Raw genomic sequence first — 25,519 nt, forward strand, 5'->3', positions numbered from 1 at the left:
CAATATGTAACTTATGATTTTTCTATTTAATATCATATATTAAAATTGTCACACTTCAATTCTTATACTACAAAATACCAAATAATAATTATTAACCATCTTTAATTATAAGCACTACACTCCCACGCGTCGCGTGGGCTTTTCCTCCTAGTCTTTAAAATATTTTTGAGTTTTCGTCTATTCAAAATATTTTATGAAATATCCTTCTAAATATTTATGAGTTCTTGTCTAGTCATGCTATTTCTGTGATTGTACTTGAGCAAGCGTCAAGCATGGCCCATCGTCACCTTCAGTTTTAATATAAGGTCATTAAAACAGTACTTAAACATTTGACCATCTTTATGTCCATATCCTACCTATTAAAAGTGCGGAAGACTGAGGAACAGTGCCGTGCCGTCCCCCTTGTGCTCTGCCGGCTCGATCGTGATTTACTCTCAATCTCAGGGGCAATTTTGATATTATATTCCTCTTCTTGATCTTATAATAGTAGTAGTGTACTTTGTATTTAATAGAGTAGGGTTTAACTTCCAAGATATGTCCTACTCCATTGATTTTTTTTTGTTTTTATAATTGATGATCTATTGTTCATGCTTTCCTCCGCTATATTTCCTTACATCTACCAAATTTAGTTTGTATCAGCTTAATTTTTGTTTCCATTGTTTCTCCTCCATAAAGACCATATTAATGTTTTGAAACTTTTCATCTTGCCTTTTGCTCCAAATTTTTGCTTTTTTGTCTCTCTTTTGATAACTATATATCTATTAATATTTCGAAACTTGGACTAATACTATGTTTTTTTAGCCATTAGGAAAATATAAATTTAGATTAACATTTTAGTATGAGTTCTGCTCCAAATTTCTCTACATTTCTCACCAAAAAATTTGCTCCAAATTTTGTCTAAATTCCCGACCAAAATATATATATATATAAAAGGTCCCTTAAGTGGTCACTTATATAACATTTTTGCACAAATTCAAAAAAAAAAATTTAGTATAATTTTGTTCCAAATTCAATTGAATATTTTAATACCAATTTTGTTCGAAGTTCTTCTACATTACTGGAAAAGGAAAAGACATGTGGTGAGTTTTGTCTACATTCCTGACCAACAATAAATAAATAAATAAAGGGTCCCTTTAGTGTCCACTTGTATAACACTTTTTGCATGAATTCATTGCTACTACTTTTATGCATCATTTCATTACTTGCATGCATGAAAAAACAAAATTTTAATATAATTTTGTTCTAAGTTCAATTGAATATTTTAATACCAATTTTGTTCAAATTTTTTCTATATTATTGAAAAAGAAAATGAAGTATGGTGGGCTTTAATTACTTGCATAAGTTTTAAATAATCCAAAAGCAATAATAGTAATGGATGATTAAACAAACAACATATAAAGTCTTGGTAAAAAATAATGGTGAGTTTTAATTACTTATGTACATTTTAAATAGCCAAAAAATAATAATATCAATAGATGATTTGTGAGGACCAGAAAAAAACTACTTTTATTTTATTTTATTTTATTTACTTTACTTTACTACCTTAATTTCCTAGATATTTTTATAAGTGAGTCAAGTTTTAAAACATTTTTCTTCTATAAGTTTGTACAAGTTAAGTTCATAGTGCATTATGGAAGTAGGACCCACTAGTGAGGTGTGTGCGATAAATTTTGAAGATTATGAGGAGTTTTATACAAAGGGATATTATTTTATAAGCTGTAAAGAAATAATTAGGGTTGACTAGATATCTTAGTAATTGGAAGACAATAGGATGGGGATTAACCCTTGGAAGCCACTTGTCAACCAAGCCATGGAACTTTGACTTGGACTAAGACCATTCTTAGCCTTTAATAAAAACAAATTTTGACCAAAACAACCCTTTATTCTTTCTCTTCTTGGCTGAGTTTCTTGAGGGAGAAAGGAGAGGAACAACTTCATCTTCAACCTTCCAATCTTGCTTGAATTCTTAAGTTTTCATCTTAAGCTTGTAAACTACTCCATAGAAGGTGACATCTAGGAAGGATTAAGAACTTTGGTGGAGAGATTTGGGAGAAAGAAGCTCTTGGTTTTCATTTCTTCTTAGGGTTTCAAGGTAACCATATCAAGAAACCATCTTTTCTTTTATTACTTGCATATGAGCGGATTTAAGGTTTGATTTTGGTAGATTACATGGAAAATTTCATTGTTTGTGTGGTGATTAGAAAATTCCAGCTTTGAGTGAGAAATTTCAATTTTGATATGTTGATTTGAGCTTGGCTATGATCTATTAGCTTTGCTACGTGAATTTTCTAGCTTTTATATGTTATTTTGGCTTCATTATAGAAAATTTCATCTTGTAGTAGTAAATTTGAGCTTAGGGTCACATTTGTCCGGCTTTATTATGGTTGCTTTTGAGCTAGATTATCGGCTAATTTGGGTGACTTTGTGGCCTTAAACAAGTGTCCTTTATAGCCTATAACTTGTGGTTGTGATTGAGGATGGATTGCTAGGAAGATAAGCATTGAGTTTGGAAGGAAACTTAGAGGAAAATAGGGGGAAATGCTGTCCAATTTCGGAAGTAGCTTGTTTTCTTCAATTGTGGGCAGATTTTATGGTAAACTTGCCTAAGATACTTGGTAAACCTTTAAGCCTTACTTATGTGTTGAATTCTAGATGAAATGGAGGGTTTTCATTGGTAATTTTCTCTAATTTGCTAGCTGCGATTGTTGCTTGTTGGCTGAATGGATAGTGAAGCCTTTTACCTTGTTTTTCTCCAACCTTTTCATGATGAGTTTTGGCCAAAACTTGTTCCAAACATTGGTTAGGAATTTTGTGTGTTGAACTTGACCGAAAACCATGAGTTTTGGAAGGTGAAAACCTCACGTTGTGCTTGTTTCTTTTCTAAAAAATTTCTGGTTGGATGGCAGTTAAGTTGTCCTACCATCTTAGCCTTAATGTCCCCTTATTTGGTGGCCTTTTTGGACTCAATCGCTCATATCACTTGCTAAAACCTTGAACTACAAAGGTGTGTTGAATTGGAGTGAATCCAATAACTTTAAAAGGGTGAACCACCTTGATTTCTTCACTGTTTTGCTGCTGGAAATTTCCAGCAATGAAATGAAATGTGGAACTCTTTGGTTGCTCATGTTTCTTAGGTCCAAATGCTCTCATTTCACTCCAAAACCATACTTGAATCTTTGCCCTAGAATGCACTTGGATTTTCCTTGACTTTCACTTTCAAATTTGTCTTTGAACTTTGTGTTTTGAGAGGCAACTTGGATAGGTGTATGGCTCATAGTTGAGTCTAACATGTGAACTTCGTTCACCTAACTTTTGAATGGTTGGTCCATAATATTTTATCTTGGTTGCTCTTAGGGTTTGATGGTGAATACGCAAATAACCTGGAGACGAACGTTTAACGTTGCTCTGTTTGAACTAGTGAGTGTTCTAACTGCATGTTTCATGCTCATTGTTGTAAGAAATTGCTAAGCACTTGATTGTCATTTCTTAGGCGAGTGTGTACTTTATCGCACTTGACCTAATTCGACTAAACTTTTAATATCTCGTTCATGCATGTACAAGTAACTTGATTTACATGTAACATGTATCTTGATTTAAAATACTTGAAATGCTTGAAAACATGACATGCTGAGCTTACTTGTGACTTGATCATGGCTAGGTGAATGTGTCCTCATGTTTACTCGACCTCCATGAACTTGAAATATCTGATCTTGCGTGCAGACTTGCATGTACATGTGCATGATTGTAGACCGGCTGTATATCTTCTTGCAGCGGTTGAACTGGGCCTATGGACCCTTATCCGAGACATCGAGTAAGTGCAAACTTGGGTTACTCATGCGTATGCGTGAATGTAGGTCGGTAATAGCTAAACTGAGCCCTCATTGGACCCCTTGCTTGAGACCAGCCTTAGAGCGGTCGGGTAAGGTTGGGTAAAGGACGAAGTTCCTAACCTGTTTACTCATGAATTGAATTCATGACTTGAACTCGTGACATGCTTGAATACGGAGCGTTAGGTGACAACTAACGTCTCCAATTATTACCTGCGTGAGTGTTGGGTCACAGCCAACGACTCCACTCATGAATACTTGAATACTTGAGGCTATAAGCCCAACCCAGGGTTAGTTGGTCGAATCGAGCCGGCAAGGGTTTGGTCGAGGAGATTGACGAACCCTGGATACTTGATTGGCATTCGGGCCCCGTAGGGGGATGATTAGTAGACGGGGATTGACGTTTAGTGGTGATCTACGGACATTATACTTTCATGATTAACGGAGAGTCAACGGACCCTAGACAAGCTGCCGTAGTACCTGCTCTTGAAAGCAGACTATATCTTTTGACATGAACGTGTTCCTTTTCATACACTATTGCATGATATATCTCAGTACCTACTTTGCTATACACTATATCATGCTTGCTAGTTTACTTGCATGTTTTCTTGGAACCTCACTGGGCTTATATAGCTCATTCCGTGAATTTATTTTCCTTACAGGGGTAAGAACATGAGAGTGGGAATTGAAAAAAACATAGACTTTGTTTAAGTTTCGTTAGTTGCTCACGTAGGCGCTCCTTAGCTCTTTAGTGGGCTGGTTTGGTTTTATTTTATAAGCTTGACTCCTTGGCTGTATTTAGATATTGTATGGACATTTGATGTCCACGATTGTATATATCTAAGGTTGTAATTGTTATTACTCTCATTGTTGAGGTTAATATTTGGTAAATTTCGATTATGTGAGTGAGTCCTGGCGAGAGTTGGGTAGGCGGTCCGCCAAACCCTTGGGTATGCTTTAGGGGGAGGTGAGGGCATCACATGATTAAACAAACAACATATAATGCAAAATTTATTATTTCCTGCCTATTTCTTTAAGTTTTTCCTCTCCTTAAATGGCTTTTTTCCTAACTATTACTTTGTATTAATAAACATAGCGTAAAAACATCTCTAGGTTTTATCAACGCCTAGGGTTTCTCCCCCTCTTCAGAACCACGGCCTAACCATGGCTGCCCTTCATGCCGCGGATGAAGGGCATCCTTCTCCCGCTTGGGATGAAGGGCATCCTTCTCTCCAAGCGCTCCTTTGCGAGCGTCCTTACATCCTCCAGCACGTAGCCTATCACAGCCTTCCAGAAGCCTTGCGAAGTATACAAAGGTGAACCTGCAATCTCCTTCTCTCACGATGAAGTCCAGACCTTGGCGGCCCCATTGGAGTTTGCACTGGTAGGCAAGTTCAGCAGGGGGCGGCCGTCCATGGATGGCCTACGTAAGGACTTCACAGCAGTCGGCTTCAAGGGCTCCTTTACGCTAGGCCTGCTTGACCCCAGACATGTCCTTGTCCAGTTTGACTTGGAAAAGGATTACTATAGGTGCTGGCTTCGCAGATTTTGGTCCTTCCAGGGGTACGGGATGCGTGTCCTTAAATGGACTCCGTCCTTTTCGGTAGCGTCTGAATTACCCATTATCCCTATATGGATCCAACTTCCCAATCTGCCAGTACATTTGTTTGGCAAGGGACCGCTCTTCTCCATTGCTTCTCTCATAGGCGACCCCTTGAAACTAGATGCCTCTACTGCCATGCTTTCTAGACCCAGCGTTGCTTGAGTTTGTGTAGAGATAGACTTTCAAAAGGATCTCCCAGGCTGGATTTGGATCATGAATGGTTCCGCAGGGTTTTGGCAGTGCATAGAGTACGAGAATGTGCCAGATTATTGCAGATGCTACCGTAGGCTTGGTCACTCGGCTACCGAATGCAGACTAAACAGAGCCAAAGCAATTGCCTAGCCGCCTCCGCGGCACGAGGATGCTAATGGCGTCTTACAACAACCTAAGGATGGGTCTCCTAAAGCCCCTCCACAGATTGGAGAAAGTGCTACACCAACAGACCAAGAGCAGCAGTGGGTACCAGAAAACTCTCATGACGTCACGAGGCAAGAACTCGGGAGCACTCCAGACGAGGGGCCCTGAAAGCAGACACCTGAAATGCAGAGCTTCAATAGGCCACCATTGTGGGGTGACAAGGAGACAGCGATACAAAGAGGAGCCCCTGCATACAGTTAGGCACCCATGATGGAGTCCTCTTACCAGCTCAAAATACGAACCACCGCAAATGCGTGTGCCTAGGAAGCAGCTACTAACTGACCTTCAGCAGTTCAAGCACCGGATGGATGCGCTTCTCCCCAGACCAGTGAGCCGGATTGTCAGTAAAAGGAGTAAGACCAAACGAGTGGCCTCTCTACCCAAAACCATCATTACCAGGCAGGACTTTAAAGCCATCTCCAACTCCCCATTTATTTGTCATCATGATTAATGCCCTAATTTGGAATATACATGGAATTGCTGGGCGTGCATTTCTCCGCCGATTACAGAAACTCATCAAAATCCATAATATCGTTTTTTTAGTTATTATCAAACCAATGGTTGAGGCTTTGAGGCTAGATGGCCTTGCGACCACCCTGAAATTCAAGATGGGGTTGTTTAACAGCTCCAACAAAATCTGGGTTCTGTGGAGGGATAGTTTTGCAGCTTCCGTCCTGGGAAATTCTGATCAGTATATACACCTAGCCGTGACACGCGACAGATGGCCCCATGTAATCTATTGCACGTTCGTGTACGCCAAGTACACCACAGCAGAGCGTCAGCCTCTATCGACAGACTTACTGACACTCTCCCAGATTGTTGGCTCAAGACCCTGGATGGTGGGAGGCGATTTCAACGTAACAGCTTCAATAGTTGAATATCTCGGCCCAGCTCAGCAGAATATGGGGGCGATAACGGTGTTTGTGGATACCATCTCCACTTGTAGCTTGCATTCTGTCTCAGCATTCGGCAGCCGCTTCACCTGGACTGGAATTTGCCAGGGGAGACGTATATGGAAACGGTTGGATAGGGTACTAATCAATATGGAATGGCTGCACTCCTTTCACCTTTCTTCTTTGCAGCATTTAAATAGAGCAGGGTCGGACCACTCCCCATTGCTATTCCAAATTCAGCGTAGGAATCCAGCCTGTCCTTGGGCTTTTAAGTTCCAACATATGTGGGTCAATCACCCGTCCTTTCATGAAGTATTACGCGCTAATTGGCAGCAGGAAATTAACGGATACGGTATGTTTGCCTTCTCCTCAAAGCTAAAGCAACTGAAGCACATGCTCCGCGAATGGAACAAAAATGCATTTGGGAACATCTTCAGCAATGTGGCAGCCGCGGAAGAGGAAGTCCGAATAAGTGAAATTAGGTTGGAGGAGGAAGGGTCGAAGGAAGCTAGACTCCATTGGAGCCGGGCTCAAGCACAGCTTCTCAAAACCCTTGCTGACGAGGAGACATATTGGAAACAGAAAGCCTGCGTGTGGTGGCTAAAGGAGGGGGACTCCAACACACAATTTTTCCACTCCTCTATCCTAGCTAAGCGTGCTCTTCTCTCTATCCACCGTATCAAGGACATCAATGGCACTTTATGGGAGGATGAGAGCGTGATTGGCCAAAGTGCAGCTCTCTTCTTCTAACACCTGCTATCGCAGTAACACTCCTTGGATAGCGAATCAGCAGAGGATAGCCTTCTGACCTTGATCCCAACCTTGGTCACACAAGCACAAAACGATGACCTGGTGCGTGAGGTTTCGCTGGAAGAGGTTAAGCGGGCTGTGTTTGACTTAGACAGCCACAATGCAGTAGGAGTGAATGGTTACACAGGGTTCTTCTACATAAGCTGTTGGGACACGATATCCCACAACCTTTGTGATGTGAGCGTGGAAGCAAACTTAGGATCTTAGAGGACACGTTGTGGAATTGACAGAGTTGAACCCAGACTTGGACCACTCAAGAATGAATTCAACGGTAGAGGACGCCACAATCAAGTGTGTTTGCTTGATTGATAAGTCAAGAAACAACCTAGGATCAACTCTAGGATGCTCAAACTAGCTTTCACAAGCTAAAGGAATTTGCCACAAGAATGGACGAAATTCTGGAAATTTTTATTGAATTCTCAAAAACTGAATGTAAACATCAACTTTGGGGCTATTTATAGCCTTGTCTAAACCTAATAAAACTTGGAAACTTACTAAAGAAATTCAGCCAGCATGTTATCTTCCTCTTGGCCAAAAGTTAACCTAATTAACTAGCTAATTGACTAACTAACTAATAGAACTAAGGCCCACAAGGCCGGCCCTCTAAGCCCAACATGAGCTAACTAATCTTGGCCCAATCGGCTATTGAAGCTTGATCACTTGCATCTTCAATTGTAAACAAAATCTTGGTAGTCTTGCAAGGATCCTCCATGTCCATTCCTTCAATGCACGATTGCTCTTGAGCTTGAACGGCATGAACTAAGGCTTGAAGTGGGTCTTTGAACCTCTTAACTCGTGCACTTGTCATGGGTCCTTGAGGGACCTTCACAGGATCTACTTGCACACCATAGGCAGCTTGCTCATTCGCATCATTTTGCAAGCAGTTCGTGAATTCTTTTGTAGAGTACCGATCCTGAAGAGTGTTGCAAGCACCTTAATTGTGCTCATTCCGAAGAAGGAGAGCCCGTCAGCATGAGTTTACGGGATAACATTGAATTGCCTTGCCGCCTTAGCATCTTTATTGTTGAGGAGATGCTAAACCGTCTGTCATGTAATGGGCACCAAGCGAGAGAGTCCACCTTGCCAGCTGAGAGGTAGGGCCGAGTGCAAGAGATGGCATGTAGTTCACCTGGAGAAAGGACGCTCTCAACCTCTCGCAAATGCCAAGCCCCATTCACCCAGCAATCTTTGATTAGCAATTTGGGGGTCGGGACATCGTGTTTCCCGGATGCTATGGGACCGTGGCCTAGCCAATTGTTGAACCAGAATGAGCTATCTCCCGTGCTAACCAAAGTTTGGGAATTCTCTTCAACAAATTCCAGGATAAATTTTGTTCAAAATTTTTCTATATTAATGAAAGATACTTGCTATTAATGAACATAATTTAATAATTTAACCAAAAAAATCAGGATACATTTTCCTCCAAATTCCTCTATATTAGCGAAAAATTAGAAGCTTCCTTGTTTGGACACCTATTTAATGCTCTTTGGATATATTAACTATTACTATTTTTATGCACCATTTATTTATTTCTTCGTTGCTAAAAAAAATAATAATAAAGGGTCCCCTGAGTGGCCACTTATATAGCACTTTTGCACAAATTAAAAAAAATTAGTATAATGTTGTTCCAAATTCAATTGAATATTTTAATACCAATTTTGTTTGAAATTCTTATACATTACTGGAAAATAAGAAAAGGTATGGTGAGCTTTGTCTACATTCCTTACCATAAATAAATAAATAAAGGGTCCCTTTAGTGTCCACTTATATAACACTATTTTGTAGCAATTCATTGCTACTATTTTTATGCATCATTTTTGTTTTTTGGAAAAAGGTGGTCAGGCCAAACTTTATTCAAATGAGAGAGGGGTACAAGAGAGAAAAAAAAAACGGAGCAAGCAAGAAAACAAGTACTCAAGCCCTAACTTGCACCTCACGCAGACGGGGTACTTCGTAACGATCAAGCCGCGCCTCCTCTCTGGCTCTGGGTGGCAGGGCCGCAATTGAGGCGTAGAACTGCTGCCCTCCCATCTACAAGGAAGCCAATGCATCAGCCACCGAGTTGGCCTCTCGAAACACATGGTGAAGGGGTGCCCTCATCCGTCGGAGCAAAAATCTGATCTCCCAAAGTGCGTTGCGTAACGGCCACTTTGACACAATATCTGATCTCACTAATTGAACAAGCACCTTTGAATCTGATTCAACAGTCAACGCGTCTGCTGCCCGGTTTGCGCACATTCGTAACCCTTCTAGGAGGGACTACGCCTCTGCTTCCAACACATCCATCTCTCCAAACTCCTTGTAAAAGGCAAAGATCACCCCCCACAATGATCTCGCAGGACCCCACCCCCAGCTGCCTTGCCATGGAGGACACTGGCATCAGTATTAAGTTTGACCCACCCCAGTGATGGCTTCTCCCAGGAAACAAGCACAACACCCTTATCCCTCTTATATGGGCCGCCCAAGCCCGCCCATGGACAATCCCGATCGCCAGCAAAGGAGGCCCTGGAGAATGCTCGCGCCTTACCCATCTGGTCCAGAAACTCCTCAATTCGAAAAATCACTTGAGCCAGAGTGATAGAGCCAGCTTCGAATCTTGCCGAGTTTCTACTCTTCCAAATGAACTAGAGGACCAACAAGGGGATAAGAACCCGCACCTGTGTTGTGGACACCCTGTCGTGAGAGAAGAACCAGTGGGACAACATAGTAGCAACACCCGGCGTGTTAAGCGAGAGAAGCCCGAAAACTTTAAAAAAGTGGTCCCACACAGCCCTAGCCAAAGAGCCATGCATGAAGAGATGATTGACAGATTCTTGGGCCTGCTGGCAGCAGCTACATCTGGAACATAATGCCACCCCCTTTTTCTGAAGCATACTATCTAGGGGGAGCCAAAGGTGCAGGAGACGCCATTCAAAAAAGGAAACTCGTAGGGGCACTATCGACCCCTATGTGTTATGCATCATTTAATTACTTGCGTGAAAAAAAAAATTAGTATAATTTTGTTCTAGATTCAATTGAATATTTTAATACCAATATTGTTCAAAATTTTTCTAAATTACTGAAAAAGAAAACGAAGTATGGTGAGCTTTAATTGCTTGCATACATTTTAAATAGTCAAAAAGTAATAATAGCAATAGATGATTAAACAAACAACATATAAAGTCTTGGTAAAAAATAATGGTGAGCTTTAATTACTTATGTACGTTTTAAATAGCCAAAAAATAATAATAGCATTAGATGGTTAAACAAACAACATATAAAGCAAAATTTATTATTTCCTGCCTATTTCTTTGAGTTTTCCCCTTTTTAAATGGCTTTTTTCCTAACTATTACTTTGTATTAATAAACATAGCATAACAAAAAATTCCAGGATAAATTTTGTTCCAAATTTCTCTATATTAGTGAAAAATGCTTGCCATTAATGAACATAATCTAATAATCTAACAAAACAATCAGGATACAATTTGCTCCAAATTCCTCTATATTAGCCAAAAAAATAGAAACTTTCTTGATTGGACACTTATTTAGTGCTCTTTGGATACATTAACTATTACTATTTTTATGCTTCATTTATTTATTTCTTTGTTGCTAAAAAAATAATTATACTAATTTTTTTGTGTTAAATGCACTGAGCACCTATTTTTTCAATGACTTTTAGATAATAGAAAAATAATGTTTAACAATTGGAAATGGCTACACATAGAGAATGCAAGGTTGAATTTATTTTTACCTGCTTGCTTCTTTGAAAAGCTTTTTGTTTGATAAATTGTGTCCTAATTACTCCCTTGTTCTATTTTGGTAGTATTTTCTTTTTGCACATAGTTTAAGAAAAGCTGCTTAACTCTATTAAAAGAGTAAATCCAGTCTACTATTTTCTTAAAATACCATTAAACCAATATCAAAAGGATAACTAATCACCACTTTTACATTAATTGCAATAAAAATACTATAAAAATTGTACCATTCAAACTATGAATCTAAACAATTAATGAATAAAGTAGATTATACTCATTGATAATAAAGTACTATAAATAAAGATATTATTAGAGAAATTAAAATTTAATTATATTTTTGAATTGAAAAGTGGGTCTTAGGTAAGGCTAATGAACGAGCTAATAAAAGAGCAGCGTTTTCTAAGATAAGATATGTGTGAGTTGGAATGAGACTACAATTTTGGATAGATCAAAAATAGACTATCAAAGTGGGACGAATGGATTATTATGCATTGATATTAATAAATGAATGGTGTAATAAAAGATTCCATGAATTTTGTTCCAAATTTATAAATTTTATTCCACATATTTTCTATTTATATTAAAAGAAAAAATGAAAGAATCTCCTGATTAGACACTATTCAATACTTTCTAGACAAATATACTATTATTGTTTTTGTATATTATTTGTTTATTACTTAATTTTAATAGTATAATAATAATACTGATATCTTTTCTATGGGATATGGTGAATTCCAATTGAATAAACATGACGTGATTAACAAAAAATCATCTCATAGATTTTACTCCAAATTTCTCTAAATTGCAAAATTTTTCCTTTTTTCCTTTGAATTTAGTTAAACAATTTAGTGTTAATTATGCTTCAAATACCTCTCAATTCCTCACAAAAAATTAAATCATTTATAATTGAATATACTGAACTCCAGTTGAATACAGAGTGCATGATTAAAAAAAATTATTTTATATATTTTACTCCACATTTCTCTGCATTTCAGATTTTTTCCTTCTCTTGTTTAAACTTAGTGAAATATTTTATGACTAATTCCACTCCAAATCCCTTTGTATTTAGATTTCTCTGTATTTTAGATTTTTTCCTTTTTTCATTTATGAATTAATTTAAAAAATCCCTTCATTTTTAATGTTCTTTATACACATTCATCACTACTATTTTTATCCATTATTTATCTATTTCTTCATTTCAATAGCATCACAATAATAATATATTCTTATACTATATCATCATCTTTAATTTTTCAATTCTTTTCCATTTTTCCCTCTATTTTATTTCTTCCCAGTCTGCTTTTTTCCTCAGTAATTTCTATTGATAAGCATACTATAGTAGACACTTGCATAATAAATATTTATCCATTAATAAATATTTCGATAAGACACATTTTTCCTATTACCAAAAAACACATACCTAAAAAAAACACCATCACCAAATCACGGGCAACCCTGCGCGAAGAGTAGGGCAAAGCCACCTAGTATATTACTTATGCATAAATATGGTCGTCAAATTTCCAATGGCTTATAAATCTGGCCAATGTTAATTGGTCGTTTCTGATAAATCACGGATGGTAACTGAAATTGGAAGCTATTGGTTCTTCAGTTCTAATAGTGTGGACGAGCTTAACTTAAGAATCCAGACATTAATGGTAGGGGTGGGCAAAATTATTCGCTAACCCGAAAACCCGTCATATCCGATCTAATCCGATCTGAAAATTAGAATATCCGATTTTCATTATTTGATTGGGTAAAAAGAGGGTCGGGTACCCGCTAAGATGCGGGACGGGTTAGGGTCACATAATTAAAAACCCGCGAGTACCCGATCTACCCCGCATATATATATTTTATTTTATTTTTATTTTTATACACACACTATAAAATAATAAGAACTAAATAAGTAATTTTATTGAACAAATTGCATTACAAATATGAGAGATTATAGTTTATTAACAAGATTCATTTGTAGAGGCCATGATCTTATATTTTATAGAAAAAAATTTAATTAATGTGGAGCATATATATTAAAAATTGTGCTACTTATTTCAAACTTTTATTGATTTCTAATTCTTTTAATTTTTTTCCTTTATCTTATATTTTCTTCACATGCTTGTTTCTTGGTAGGAAACCTTTCTTTAGAAAAAAAATTTATTAAATCTTAGATGAATGTGTAAAATATAAAATTAAATTGGTATAAATCATTTTTTTTAAATTAAATGATAAATGGGGCGGGGGGTACCCGTTGACCCGACCCTATCTCAGCGGGTACCCGATTATAAGGTACCCACTGATATGCGGGGCGGGTAAGAGTCAAAGAATGGCTGACCCGCAAGGTGCAGGTCGGGTCAGCCAAATGGTGAATGGGGCGAGTACCCGACCTGCACCACCCCTAATTAATGGTGCGTTTGATAAAATTGAAATTTGAAAATTGAAATCTGTAATCCGAAATCTGAATTCATTAATTTATGGAATTATTAAGTATTAAATTTAATACATTTGGGTGTGTATAACATTTAGTAATAATTGAATAGTTTATCACCTATTTTTTGGAGCAAACTTTGCCTCCAAAATTCAGTGCCACTTAATTAATTTAGATATTTAATTTTTGGTTATCAATGTATCTGAATATGTTAAGATCTGAATCCATTAAATTTAAGTGTTGAATTGGGTTATCAAAGGGCCTAAATACTTTTCATCCAATGTGAAGTAAAATTCTAGTCTTCAAAAGCAATTTTTGAGATAAAACCTCAAATTTGAAATATAATCAAAAACTTATTGTGATAGCCCCACCTCCCCATAGGGTGTACCCAAGAGTCTGGCGGACCACCTGTCCAACCCTCGCCAGAACTCAGTTACGCATCATGAAATTTACAAATAACAACCTCAATAATAAAAGCGATATCAATTACAACCTTCAATGTATACACTTATAGACCTCCAATGCCCACACAATTTATAAATACAACCAATGAGTCAAACTTGCAAAAAAAAAAAAAAAATCAAACCAAGCAAGCCAACTAGACATCTATGGAGTGCTCACGTGAGCAACTAACAAAACTTAGATGAAATCTAGACCTTTTTCCAATTTTCACTCTCACGTTCTCATCCCTGTAAGGAAAACAAATTCATGAAATGAGCTAAAGGCTCAGTGAGATTCCAAAAACACAGGCAAGTAAAATAGCAGGTATGATATCATTCACAGGATATCAGGAAACTAGTCATGCTTGTATTGATCGTGGCATAGTGTATAGTAAAGCAGTTAATCATATAGATCATGCAAAAACATACGATAAAGAACACGTTCATGTCAAAGGATATAGTCTGCTCTCAGGAGCAAGTTCCACAGTAGCTTGTTCGAGGTCCGTTGACTCTCCGTTAACTAGGAAATTACAATGTCCGTAGATCACCATTAAACGTCAACCTCCGTCCACCGATCATTCCCCTACCGGGCCCGAATGTCAAAGAAATACCCAAGGTTCGTCGATCACCTCGACCAAACCTTTATTGGCTCAATTTGACCAACTAGCTCTGGGTTGGGCTTATAGCCCAGATATTCAGGTATTCAAGATCTGGCATATAGCCCCAAGTATTCAAGTATTCAAGAGCAGAGTCGTTGGTTGTCATCCAACGTTCGCGCAGGTAATGATTGGAGACGTTAGTTATCACTTAATGCTTCGTATTCAGAAATATCATAGTTCAAGTCATGAATTCCAGTCAGGAGTAAACATGTTAGGAACTTTATCCGTTACCTAAGGTTGCTCAGCTTACCCGACTGCTCTGAAGTTGGTCTCAGGCAAGAGGTCCACCGAGGGCTCAGTTCAGCCGTTACCAACCTACATTCACACATACGTATGAGTAACTCAAGTTTTCACTTACCTGACGTCTCAGATAAGGGTCCAAGGGCCAAGTTCAACTGCTGCAAGAGGAATGTGGCCGGTCTACAATTCAACCGCTTCAAGAGGAATGCAGCCGATCTACAACCATGCACATAAACATGCAAGCCCACACGCAGGATCAATTATTTCAAATTCATGAAGATCGAGTGCGAATAAGGACACACTCGTCTAGCCATGGCCAAGTCACAAGTAATGCACATTTTCAAGCATTTCAAGTATTTCAAGTCAAGATACAGGTCACATGCAAATCAAGTTACTTGTACATACATGAATGCAATATCAAGTGCTTAGTCAAGTTAGATCAAGTGCGACAAAGTACGCACTCGCCTATGAAATGTCAAATCAAGTCTAGCAACTTTCTAGCAACAATGTGCATGGAACATACGGTTGGAACACTCACTACGGCAACAAGCTTAAGTGTTTGCCTCAGGAGCACTTCCGGCCTCACCTTCAAGTCCTAAAATCAAGTATGTAAAGTGCCATGAGATCCACTACTCCAAGCTACCATATTCAAAGGAAAACACTTCCAAACCAACCATGTTATCTCAACTCCAATCATAAAATCAAGCTTAAAATGGTTCTACCACTCCTACTTGAAGTTGGAAATGAAAGCAAGAACAGCCTTTGAAGAATAGAATTTTTTCCAGATTTGCACGATGTTATTTGAAAAATCATATCTCAAGCTTCTTAAGTCCAAAATTTATAAACTTTATACCGTTCAAAAATAGATTCATACGGTTACAATTTTCCAAAAGACATATTGGTAAGATTCTATCCATAATTCAATCAAATTCTAGTCTCAAGTTGCTGCTTCATCCGGTAGAAAAATAGAATAGGTGTAGATTTCGGTCAACTTTAAAAAATCACAGATATTCACAGGATTTGAGAAAAATTTTGAAATTTTCATGGTAGAAAGTACTCTAAATCTAGTTTCAAACACAACAAATGAAACTTAATTCTGACTTTTCTACATAAAGTTATAACCAATTTTCCAAATCTGCACAGAGTTTCCTGCGAAAATTTCCAGCGGCAAAACAATGAAGAAAAACAAGGTAGTGCACCTCTTTTGGTTATTATATTCACTCCAATTCAACACACCATAGTTGTTCAAGGTTTTGGCAAGTGAAATGAGCAAGATTGTGTCCAAAAGATTACCAAACTAAGGGTTTTAAGGCTAAAAGATAGCGCAGGGTACAAGGGTGCCCTGTCTACCACAAATTTCAGCAATGGAACAAGCAAAATCATGAGGCTTTCACCTTCCAAAATTCACAGCTTTTATTCAAGTTTAACACGCAAAAGTCCCAACCAATATTTGGAACAGGTTTTGGCCAAAACTCATCATGAAAAGGTTGGAAAAAAAAGGTAAAATACATCACTATCCACTCGGCCAACAAGCAACAATTGTGGCCAGCAAAATAGAGAAAAGTACCAATGAAAACCCTCCATTTCATCTCAAATTCAACACATAAGTAAAGCTTAAAGGTTTACCCAGTATCTTAGGCAAATTTGCCACAAATTCATCTACAATCAAAGGAAACCAAGATGGTTCCCAATCGGACAGCATTTCCCCTTGATTTCTTAAATTTCCTTTACAAATTCAACACTTATATTCGTAACAATCCAACCTTAATCACAACCACAAGTTATAAGCAATAAAGTACACTTGTTTAAGGCCACAAAACCACCCAAATTAGCCCATTATCTAGCTCAATCATAACCATATCAAAGCTAGAAAAAATATAACCCTAAGCTGAAATATATATACTAAAGCCAAAAGTTCATATAATGAAGTCACAAGTGCACACAAAAGCTAGAGAAACTCCATGGCAAGACAACAAGGACATAACATAACAAAAATCAACATTTCAAGGCTGAAATTTCTCTTTCAAAGCTGGAATTTTTCAATCACCACACAAACCATGACATTTTCCAAGAATTCCACCATAATGAACCATTAAATCCACTCAAAAGCAAGTTAAATGACAAGAGATGGTTTCTAAACTTTGTTACCTTGAAACCCTAGGAAGAAATGGAAACCAAGAGCTTCTTTCTCCAAAATCACTCCACCAAAGCCCTTAATCCTTCCAAAAGGTCACATTTTATGGTTTGGATTGCGAGTTTATGGTGAAACTTCAAAGATTCAAGCAAGAAATGGAGGTTGAAGATAAAGTCTCTCCTCTCATTTCCCTCTCCAATTCTCAGCCAAGATGAAGGAAATGAAGGGTTGTTTTGGTCAATTTTTTTAAAGGCTAAGAATGGTCTTAGTCAAAGTCAAAGTTCCATGGCTTGTTGACAAATGTCCTTCCAAGGTTCATCCTCATCTCTTTTGTCTTCCAACCACTAAAATATCTTGCCAACCTCTAATTATCCCATGACACCTTATAAAATAATATCCCTTTGTACAAACTCCTCCTACTCTTCAAAAATTTATCGGACACACCTCACTAGTGGATCCCACTTCCATAATGCACTACGAGTTTAACATGCACTAACTTATACAAGAAAAATGGTTTAAAAACTTGACTAATGTATAAAAATATCTAGGAAATTAAAGCAGTAAGTTAAAGTAAAGAAAATGTATTCGAAGAAATAAAATAAAATAAAGAAATTTTTCGGGTCCTCACACTCTCATCCCTTAAAAGAATTTCATCCTCGAAATTCTCACCTCTGCTCACGCAAAGTTTGATTCTATAGGGTTTTCCTCCAACTTCTAGTAACTTCTTCTCACTTATGATACTCCCACAAAAGTGTATCTAGAGGAAAGTCTTACTAATATAGTGGCTAAACTGATATGCTAAGGAAGTTTATCAAAGATTGAAATAACTTATGATAATATACACTTGGGACCAGATGAGAAGGAAAAATCGTAACTACAAAACTAGTTTACTACTCTGGCTAGATCTTTAAAACCAAACATTGAGTACTAGCAAACATACGAGCTCTTCTAATCGAACTGCTTTCCTTCATTATTAACCATAGAGAAAGAATCCTTGTTCAAACCCAAGAATAGTTTGCAAAAATTGATTCACCAACACAGATTTAACTCCAAAGAAATACAGATATTCAAGATCACCAATTAAAATCTCAGGCGCCAAGTTTACTATTGATAAGGTAGATACAACTTACTACATAAAGTAGTTACTACACATTTTCCAAAGATACAGCTATTCCAGATGACACATCTCTCATTTCTAACATCGAATATGATAGCAGATTCACCATAACTTTATCCATTGTTTTGGGTAGTTCCTCAATTGACGTCTAAGATTTTGCATCCACAACAAGCACCAGTTTCAAATAACATATTCCAATATGAGTTTTCTTACACACTTCACACTTAGTAACTACAACTCTCTTCTTGAAGTGTCAATTCTTTCTTTCTATCATAACATGTTTATTTTCACTAAACTCTTTGCATTTCCCTTTGGTTTCGTGGAAGCTTCCTTCACCACTTTTAACTTGGTTGCTAGTAATGTCTGAAAATGCAATTTGAGTAGTTGAATGCACCAATTCAAACTTATTTCACAATGACTCGTCTAGTATCCCGTCATATATTTTTTTGTAGTTCCATATTCTTGGTCAATAGCTTAGTTTTCTCCTCATACTCTTGTTTCCATCGTCCTTACCAGTATTCAACCAATTTCTTTTAAAACTCTACCTCTTTTCGAAGAATCTCTATTTCCTCATGTATAGCTTTTGAATTCGTCATATCGCCAAGTTACTTCATCTCAAATGATAGCCCAGTAAACAAATCAAAGTATCCACAGAAGTAGCTAGTCACAAATTGAAACTCTAACCACATAACTATTAAGTTCGTTTGCTTCCAATCTAGTCATGAAACTTGATTTAAGCATAAGTAGGGTAATATCTCATGATACTATGACACTTACTTTTATTCTTAGGTCTTAGCAGAAAGGATTACCATCATTGCTTTTGCACAAAACAAAACACTAAGTCATACTCTTTAGAAATCACTCCCATATGCTTAGATTTCAAAAGTTCCACACCCTAATTTACTCTTCACTATGCACTTATTTTCAAAAGGCATACTCAAGAAGAAACTATGACCTCTTACTCCAATGGTGGCTTTTAATCTTCAATCAAAATGATCATCCTACTTTCACCGAAGGTTACATACAAGACTAGAACCCAAACTTTCTTTCTTTCTTTCTTCTTCTTTTTTTTCCTCAAACTCTCCATATAGAATCAAAAATTCTCAATCTCAGATAAGGTACAGTCTTACACTTCTACCAAAGTACTACACTAACACAAAGGTGTCATGCATGTTTCACCATGAATAGGCCGCTCCTCCAACTGGAATACCACAAGAGTCACTTGCCTTTCTCCTAGATATCCTAAGACATCAAAGATAGGGATCATATTCGCTAACCAATGTTCAACTACCTTAGGGTCAGGACTTTCAAAAAACTTAGGTGGAGAACATCTTTTTTTTTTTTTTCCAAAAATCTCTCTAGAGGTCTAACCTTTTCCATATCTTGGTCTCTAAGTTGGTTTGCACTTTGCAAGCCCAGTCCTTTGATCCTGTTGGTGTACTAGACATTCTAAAAGATTTGTCATCCAATTTATGGCCATCACTACTTGGTCCCCTATTTCGGTCCTGGGTTACTGATTTGGTTGGCCACAATTTCCAGTCACCCCCCTTAATCTTGGGGTTGTCTAGTCCTATGTGGATATTCTCCAATATCATTTCCCTCTTTTTCCTACACAAGTCCATATGTATATAAATATATATATCCATAGGAGGATAGGAATTAGTTAGGTATGTAAACGAAGTTAATCAATCAAGAGTTCAAAATACATTTATTTGATATTGCTAAATAAATACATATTTAGTTAAAATTAGCCCGTACCCCAAAATCAAGTAAGAACATAACAAATCCGCACATTCATAGGCGAAATTAAATGTGTACGGAATGCTAACACTTCAAACATTCACAATAACCTATAAAGTTCAAATCTAACCACCATCTATCGAAACTCTAACCAAACATTTACTGGATTAGTCCAAGATAGCATTCATCGCTCCAATCTCCTCGATCGGTTCAATTTCAAGTCCAATACTAGAATTCTCTGTGCCTTGACCTTTGCCATTATAACTTATATCAAATTCACATTTGATTTCTATTCCATCATAATGCGATATACGATACCCTTCCCAAAACACAAGTATTCCATTAGGAGAAGCATTTAGTACTCAAGTATAAGAACCCGAAAGTAGGAGAATTCACGACTCAGGCTGTACGTTCCCAAGTGCAAATCAACCAAGTTTAGGATTCCAACTCAACATACATATCTATCGTCCTCAAGTATCATGATAAAGGTTTTACACCTATAACATTCATGGTTCATAGCTTACGCTCAAGAAGAACACCTAGTCCTTTACACTTATTTATGTAATTGGGACCATAACACTACTTGGCCCAAACTCACCTCACGCAGAGACCGCGCGAAGCAGGTCTGATACCACTTGTGATAGCCTCACCTCCTCTTAGGGCGTACCCAAGAGTTTGGCGGACCACCTGTCCAGCTCTCGCCAGGATTTAGTCGCGCATCATGAAATTTACAAATAACAACCTCAATAATAAAAGCGATATCAATTACAACCTTTAATGTGTACACTTATGGACCTCCAATGCCCACACAATCTATAAACATAGCCAAGGAGTCAAACTTGCAAAAATAAAATCAAACCAAGCAAGCTAACTAGACATTTATGGAGTGCTCACGTGAGCAACTAACAAAACTTAGATGAAGTCTAGACATTTTTCCAATTTTTACTCTCACGTTCTCATCCCATCCCTGTAAGGAAAACAAATTCATGAAATGAGCTAAAAGTCTAGTGAGGTTTCAAGAAAACAGGCAAGTAAACTGGCAGGCATGATATCATTCACAGGATATCAGGAAAATAGTCATGCTCGTATTGATCGTGGCATAGTGTATAGTAAAGCAGTTAATCATATAGATCATGCAAAAGTATACGATAAAGAACACGTTCATGTCAAAGGATATAGTTTGCTCTCAAGAACAGGTTCCACAGTAGCTTGTCCAAGGTCCGTTGACTCTCCGTCAACCAGGAAATTATAATGTCCGTAGATCACCACTAAACATCAACCTCCATCCACCGATCAACCCCCTACAGGGCCCAAACGTTAAAGAAATACCTAAGGTTCGTTGATCACCTCGACCAAGCCCTAGCTGGCTCGATTTGACCAACTAGCTCTAGGTTGGGCTTATAGCCCAGATATTCAGGTATTCAAGATCTGGCATATAGCCCCAAGTATTCAAGTATTCAAGAGTGGAGTTGTTGGCTGTCATCCAACGCTCACGCAGGTAATGATTGGAGACGTTAGTTATCACTTAATGCTTCGTATTCAGAAATATCATAGTTCATCATGAATTCCAGTCAGGAGTAAATAGGTTAGGAACTTTATCCTTTACCTAAGGTTGCTGGGCTTACCCGACCACTCTGAGGCTGGTCTTAGGCAAGAGGTCCAATAAGGACTCAGTTCAGCCGTTACCGACCTACATTCACACATACGCATGAGTAACCCAAGTTTTTACTTACCCAACGTCTCAAATAAGGTCCAAGGGCCTAGTTCAACCGTTGCAAGAGGAATGCAGCCAGTCTACAACTATGCACTTAAACATACAAGTCCACACGCAGGATCAATTATTTCATATTCATGGAGATCGAGTGCGAATAAGGACACACTCGCCTAGCCATGGCCAAGTCACAAGTAATGCCCAACATGTTACATTTTCAAGTATTTCAGGCATTTCAAGTCAAGATACAGGTCACATGAAAATCAAGTTACTTGTACACGCAAGAATGCAATATCAAGTATTTAGTCAAGTTAGATCAAGTGCGATAAAGTATACATTCGCCTATGAAATGTCAAATCAAGTCTAGCAAATTTCTAGTAACAATGAGCATGGAGCATGCAGTTGGAGCACTCACCACGGCAACAAGCTTAAGTGTTTGCCTTAGGAGCACTTCCGGCCTCACCTTCAAGCCCTAAAATCAAGTATGTAAAGTGCCATGAAATCCACTACTCCAAGCTACCATATTCAAAGGAAAATAGTTCCAAACCAACCAAATTATCTCAACTCCAATCATAAAACCAAGCTCAAAATGGTTCTACCAATCCCACTTGAAGTTGAAAATGAAAGCAAGAGCAGCTTTTGAAGAGCAAAATTTTTTCCAGTTTTGCACGATGCTATTTGAAAAATCATATCTCAAGTTTCTTAAGTCCAAAATTTATAAACCTTATACTGTTGGAAAATAGATTCAAAAGGTTACAATTTCCCAGAAGACACATAGGTAAGATTCTATCCATAATTCAGTCAAATTCCAGTCTCAAGCTGCTTCATCTGGTAGAAAAATAGAACAGGTGTGAAAATTCAGTCAATTTTGAAAAATCACAGATATTCATAGGATTTGAGAAAAATTCTGAAATTTTCATGGTAGAAAGTACTCTAAATCTAGTTTCAAATGGGACTCAATTCTGACTCTTCTACATGAAATTATAACCAATTTCCTAAAGCTGCGCAGAGTTTCCTGTGAAAAATTCCAGCAGCAAAACAATGAAGAAAACAAGGTAGTGCACCTCTTTTGGTTATGATATTCACTCCAATTCAACACACCATAGTTGTTCAAGGTTTTAGCCAGTGAAATGAGCAAGATTGTATCCAAAAGATGACCAAACTAAGGGTTTTAAGGCTAAAAGATAGCAGGGTACAAGGGTGCCTTGCCTACCAGAAATTTTAGCAATGGAACAAGCAAAATCATGAGCCTTTTACCTTCCAAAATTCACAGCTTTTATTCAAGTTTAACACGCAAAAGTCCCAACCAATATTTGGAATAGGTTTTGGCCAAAACTCATCATGAAAAGGTTGAAGAAAACAAGGTAAAATACATCACTATCCACTCGGCCAACAAGCAACAATTGTAGCCAGCAAATGAGAGAAAAGTACCAATGAAAACCCTCCATTTCATCTCAAATTCAACACATAAGTAAAGCTTAAAGGTTTACCCAATATGTTAGGCAAATTTGCCACAAATTCACTCCACAATCAAAGGAAACCAAGATGGTTCCCAATCGGACAGCATTTCCCCTTGATTTCTTAACTTTCCTTTCCAAATTCAACATTATATTTGTAACACTCCAACCTTAATCACAACCACAAGTTATAAGCTATAAAGTACACTTGTTTAAGGCCACAAAGCTACCCAAATTAGCCCATTATCTATCTCAATCATAGCCATATCAAAGCTGGAAAAAATGTAACCCTAAGTTGAAATTTATATACTAAAGCCAAAATTTCATATAATGAAGTCACAAGTGCACACAAAAGCTAGAGAAACTCCATGGCAAGACAACAAGGACATAACATAACAAAACTTAACATTTCAAGGCTGAAATTTCTCTTTCAAAGCTGGAATTTTTCAATCACAACACAAACCATGAAATTTTCTATGAATTCCATTATAATTAACCCTTAAATCCACTCAAAAGCAAGTTAAATGACAAGAGATGGTTTCTAGACTTTGTTACCTTGAAACCCTAAGAAGAAATAGAAACCAAGAGCTTCTTTCTCCAAAATCACTCCACCAAAGCCCTTAATCCTCCCAAAAGGTCACTTTTTATGATTTGGATTGCGAGTTTATGGTGAAACTTCAAAGAGTCAAGCAAGAAATGGCGGTTGAAGATGAAGCCTCTCCTCTCTTTTCCCTCTCCAATTTTCGGCCAAGACGAAGGAAATGAAGGGTTGTTTTGGTCAAATTTTTTTAAAGGCTAAGAATGGTCTTAGTCAAAGTCCAAGTTCCATGGCTTGTTTGTGAAGACCCGAAAAATTTTCTTATTTTTATTTTATTTTACTAGTTTATTTAATTATTTATTCATCCATTTACCTCAAATAATTTATTTCACCCGTTTTAAGTCCATTTGTATGCAAAAATGTCCCTTTTATATTTTTAAAATGTTCCGTTAACAAAATTAAATTTTCTACGACTCGTTTAGTGAGAAATAGCGAATACACGGTTTTTGAGGTAAATTCAATCTGGGAGTACATTAGTTTTGGAGATCTAAGGATGATTAAGAATAGACTAAGAAAATTTAATTGAGTGATTAGATGTGAGTGAGTTAAAAATTAAGCTTTTACCGCGCGCGCGTCGATAGTTTCCCGAAAGTCGCGCCGGTACGACTAATTGGAGATTTGAGGAATTAATATTAGACTACTAAGGGTGAGTAATTACCATATTAAAGGAAGTACCTTGGAGGTTTAGTACATGAGTGTATCAAACCCGAGAGAAAGTGGCAGTACAAAATCCCATTTGGGCACTACTAAGAGTTGACTTTTTGCCCAACACTTATGGCTACTATTTCTTTCTTTCTCTCCAAGTTTCCATCATACAAAAACCCTCATCTCTCTCTCCTCACTCCCTCAATTTTCGGCCAGACCAAGAGACAAGAAAAGGAAGAAGAATAAAACTCCATTGTTAAACATCTCCACCAAACCTTTTACTTTCTTGTTTCATTTCTTGGTTTTGAAGCTTGTAGCTTCCTTATTGTTGTTGTTGCTTGGATTTGGTTGGTTGAAGTGGGCTCTATGAACTCCCACCTTGGTTATATAAGGGCTGCCATGATGTTTATGTGTGTGTTATTGTGTTTGTAATGAGTTTTACTAGAAGAAACTAAAAGAGGAAAAAGAAAGAGAGAAAACTGTGAGAGGAAGTAAACTGGCCGAATCTGTCCTGTTATTGCCATGCCTATGTTTTGAATTTTTTATGCTCAAATGACTGTGAAACTGATGTATATATGTGGTATATGGTGTGTAGAAAGTGTCTACCAAAAATCATTTGATTTGGTTGAGCAACACTTGAAATTTTCGAAACTGCAAAAAGTCTGGAAATAGTCATTCGAAGGCCTGAACAGTGTATCTTTGATTGAACATAACTCTTTGTACAAAAGTCAAAATCAAGTGCTGTTTGTGGCATTTGAAACTAGACATTCTTAGCTTTAAAACGGTATAAAAATCACTGTCTAGTTCATTTTGTGTGAACTGCAGTGAACTGATAAAGTCGGCTGTTCTGTTCAGCCTGTTCATTAGAATGGAAATGAGAAGCTGTAACTTGTGGCTTGAATTTGAACTACTTGTGAACTGATTTTGGAAATGATTTCTTCTGACAAAATGTAGAGTTTTGAATCTAGTTTCCAACACCACCAACCATTCTCAATTTAAAGTTGTATTCAGTGAGATATGATACAATTTCAAAACTATGACAAAGCTGGAAATCTGGAAATCTTTCTCTTCT

The 25,519-nt window shown here is 37.4% G+C and overlaps 1 protein-coding gene across 1 annotated transcript; it reads left to right on the forward strand.

Moving 5' to 3' along the window:
- Nucleotides 1-6,404: 6,404 nt before the first annotated feature.
- LOC113705816 (uncharacterized) lies at nucleotides 6,405-7,490 on the forward strand. Its single transcript, XM_027227724.2, has one exon. The coding sequence runs from the start codon at nucleotides 6,405-6,407 to the stop codon at nucleotides 7,488-7,490; it is 1,086 nt and encodes a 361-aa protein (XP_027083525.2).
- Nucleotides 7,491-25,519: the final 18,029 nt, after the last annotated feature.

The sequence above is a fragment of the Coffea arabica genome, chromosome 8c (assembly GCF_036785885.1).
Source record: "Coffea arabica cultivar ET-39 chromosome 8c, Coffea Arabica ET-39 HiFi, whole genome shotgun sequence".
Classification (NCBI taxonomy): Eukaryota; Viridiplantae; Streptophyta; class Magnoliopsida; order Gentianales; family Rubiaceae; genus Coffea; species Coffea arabica.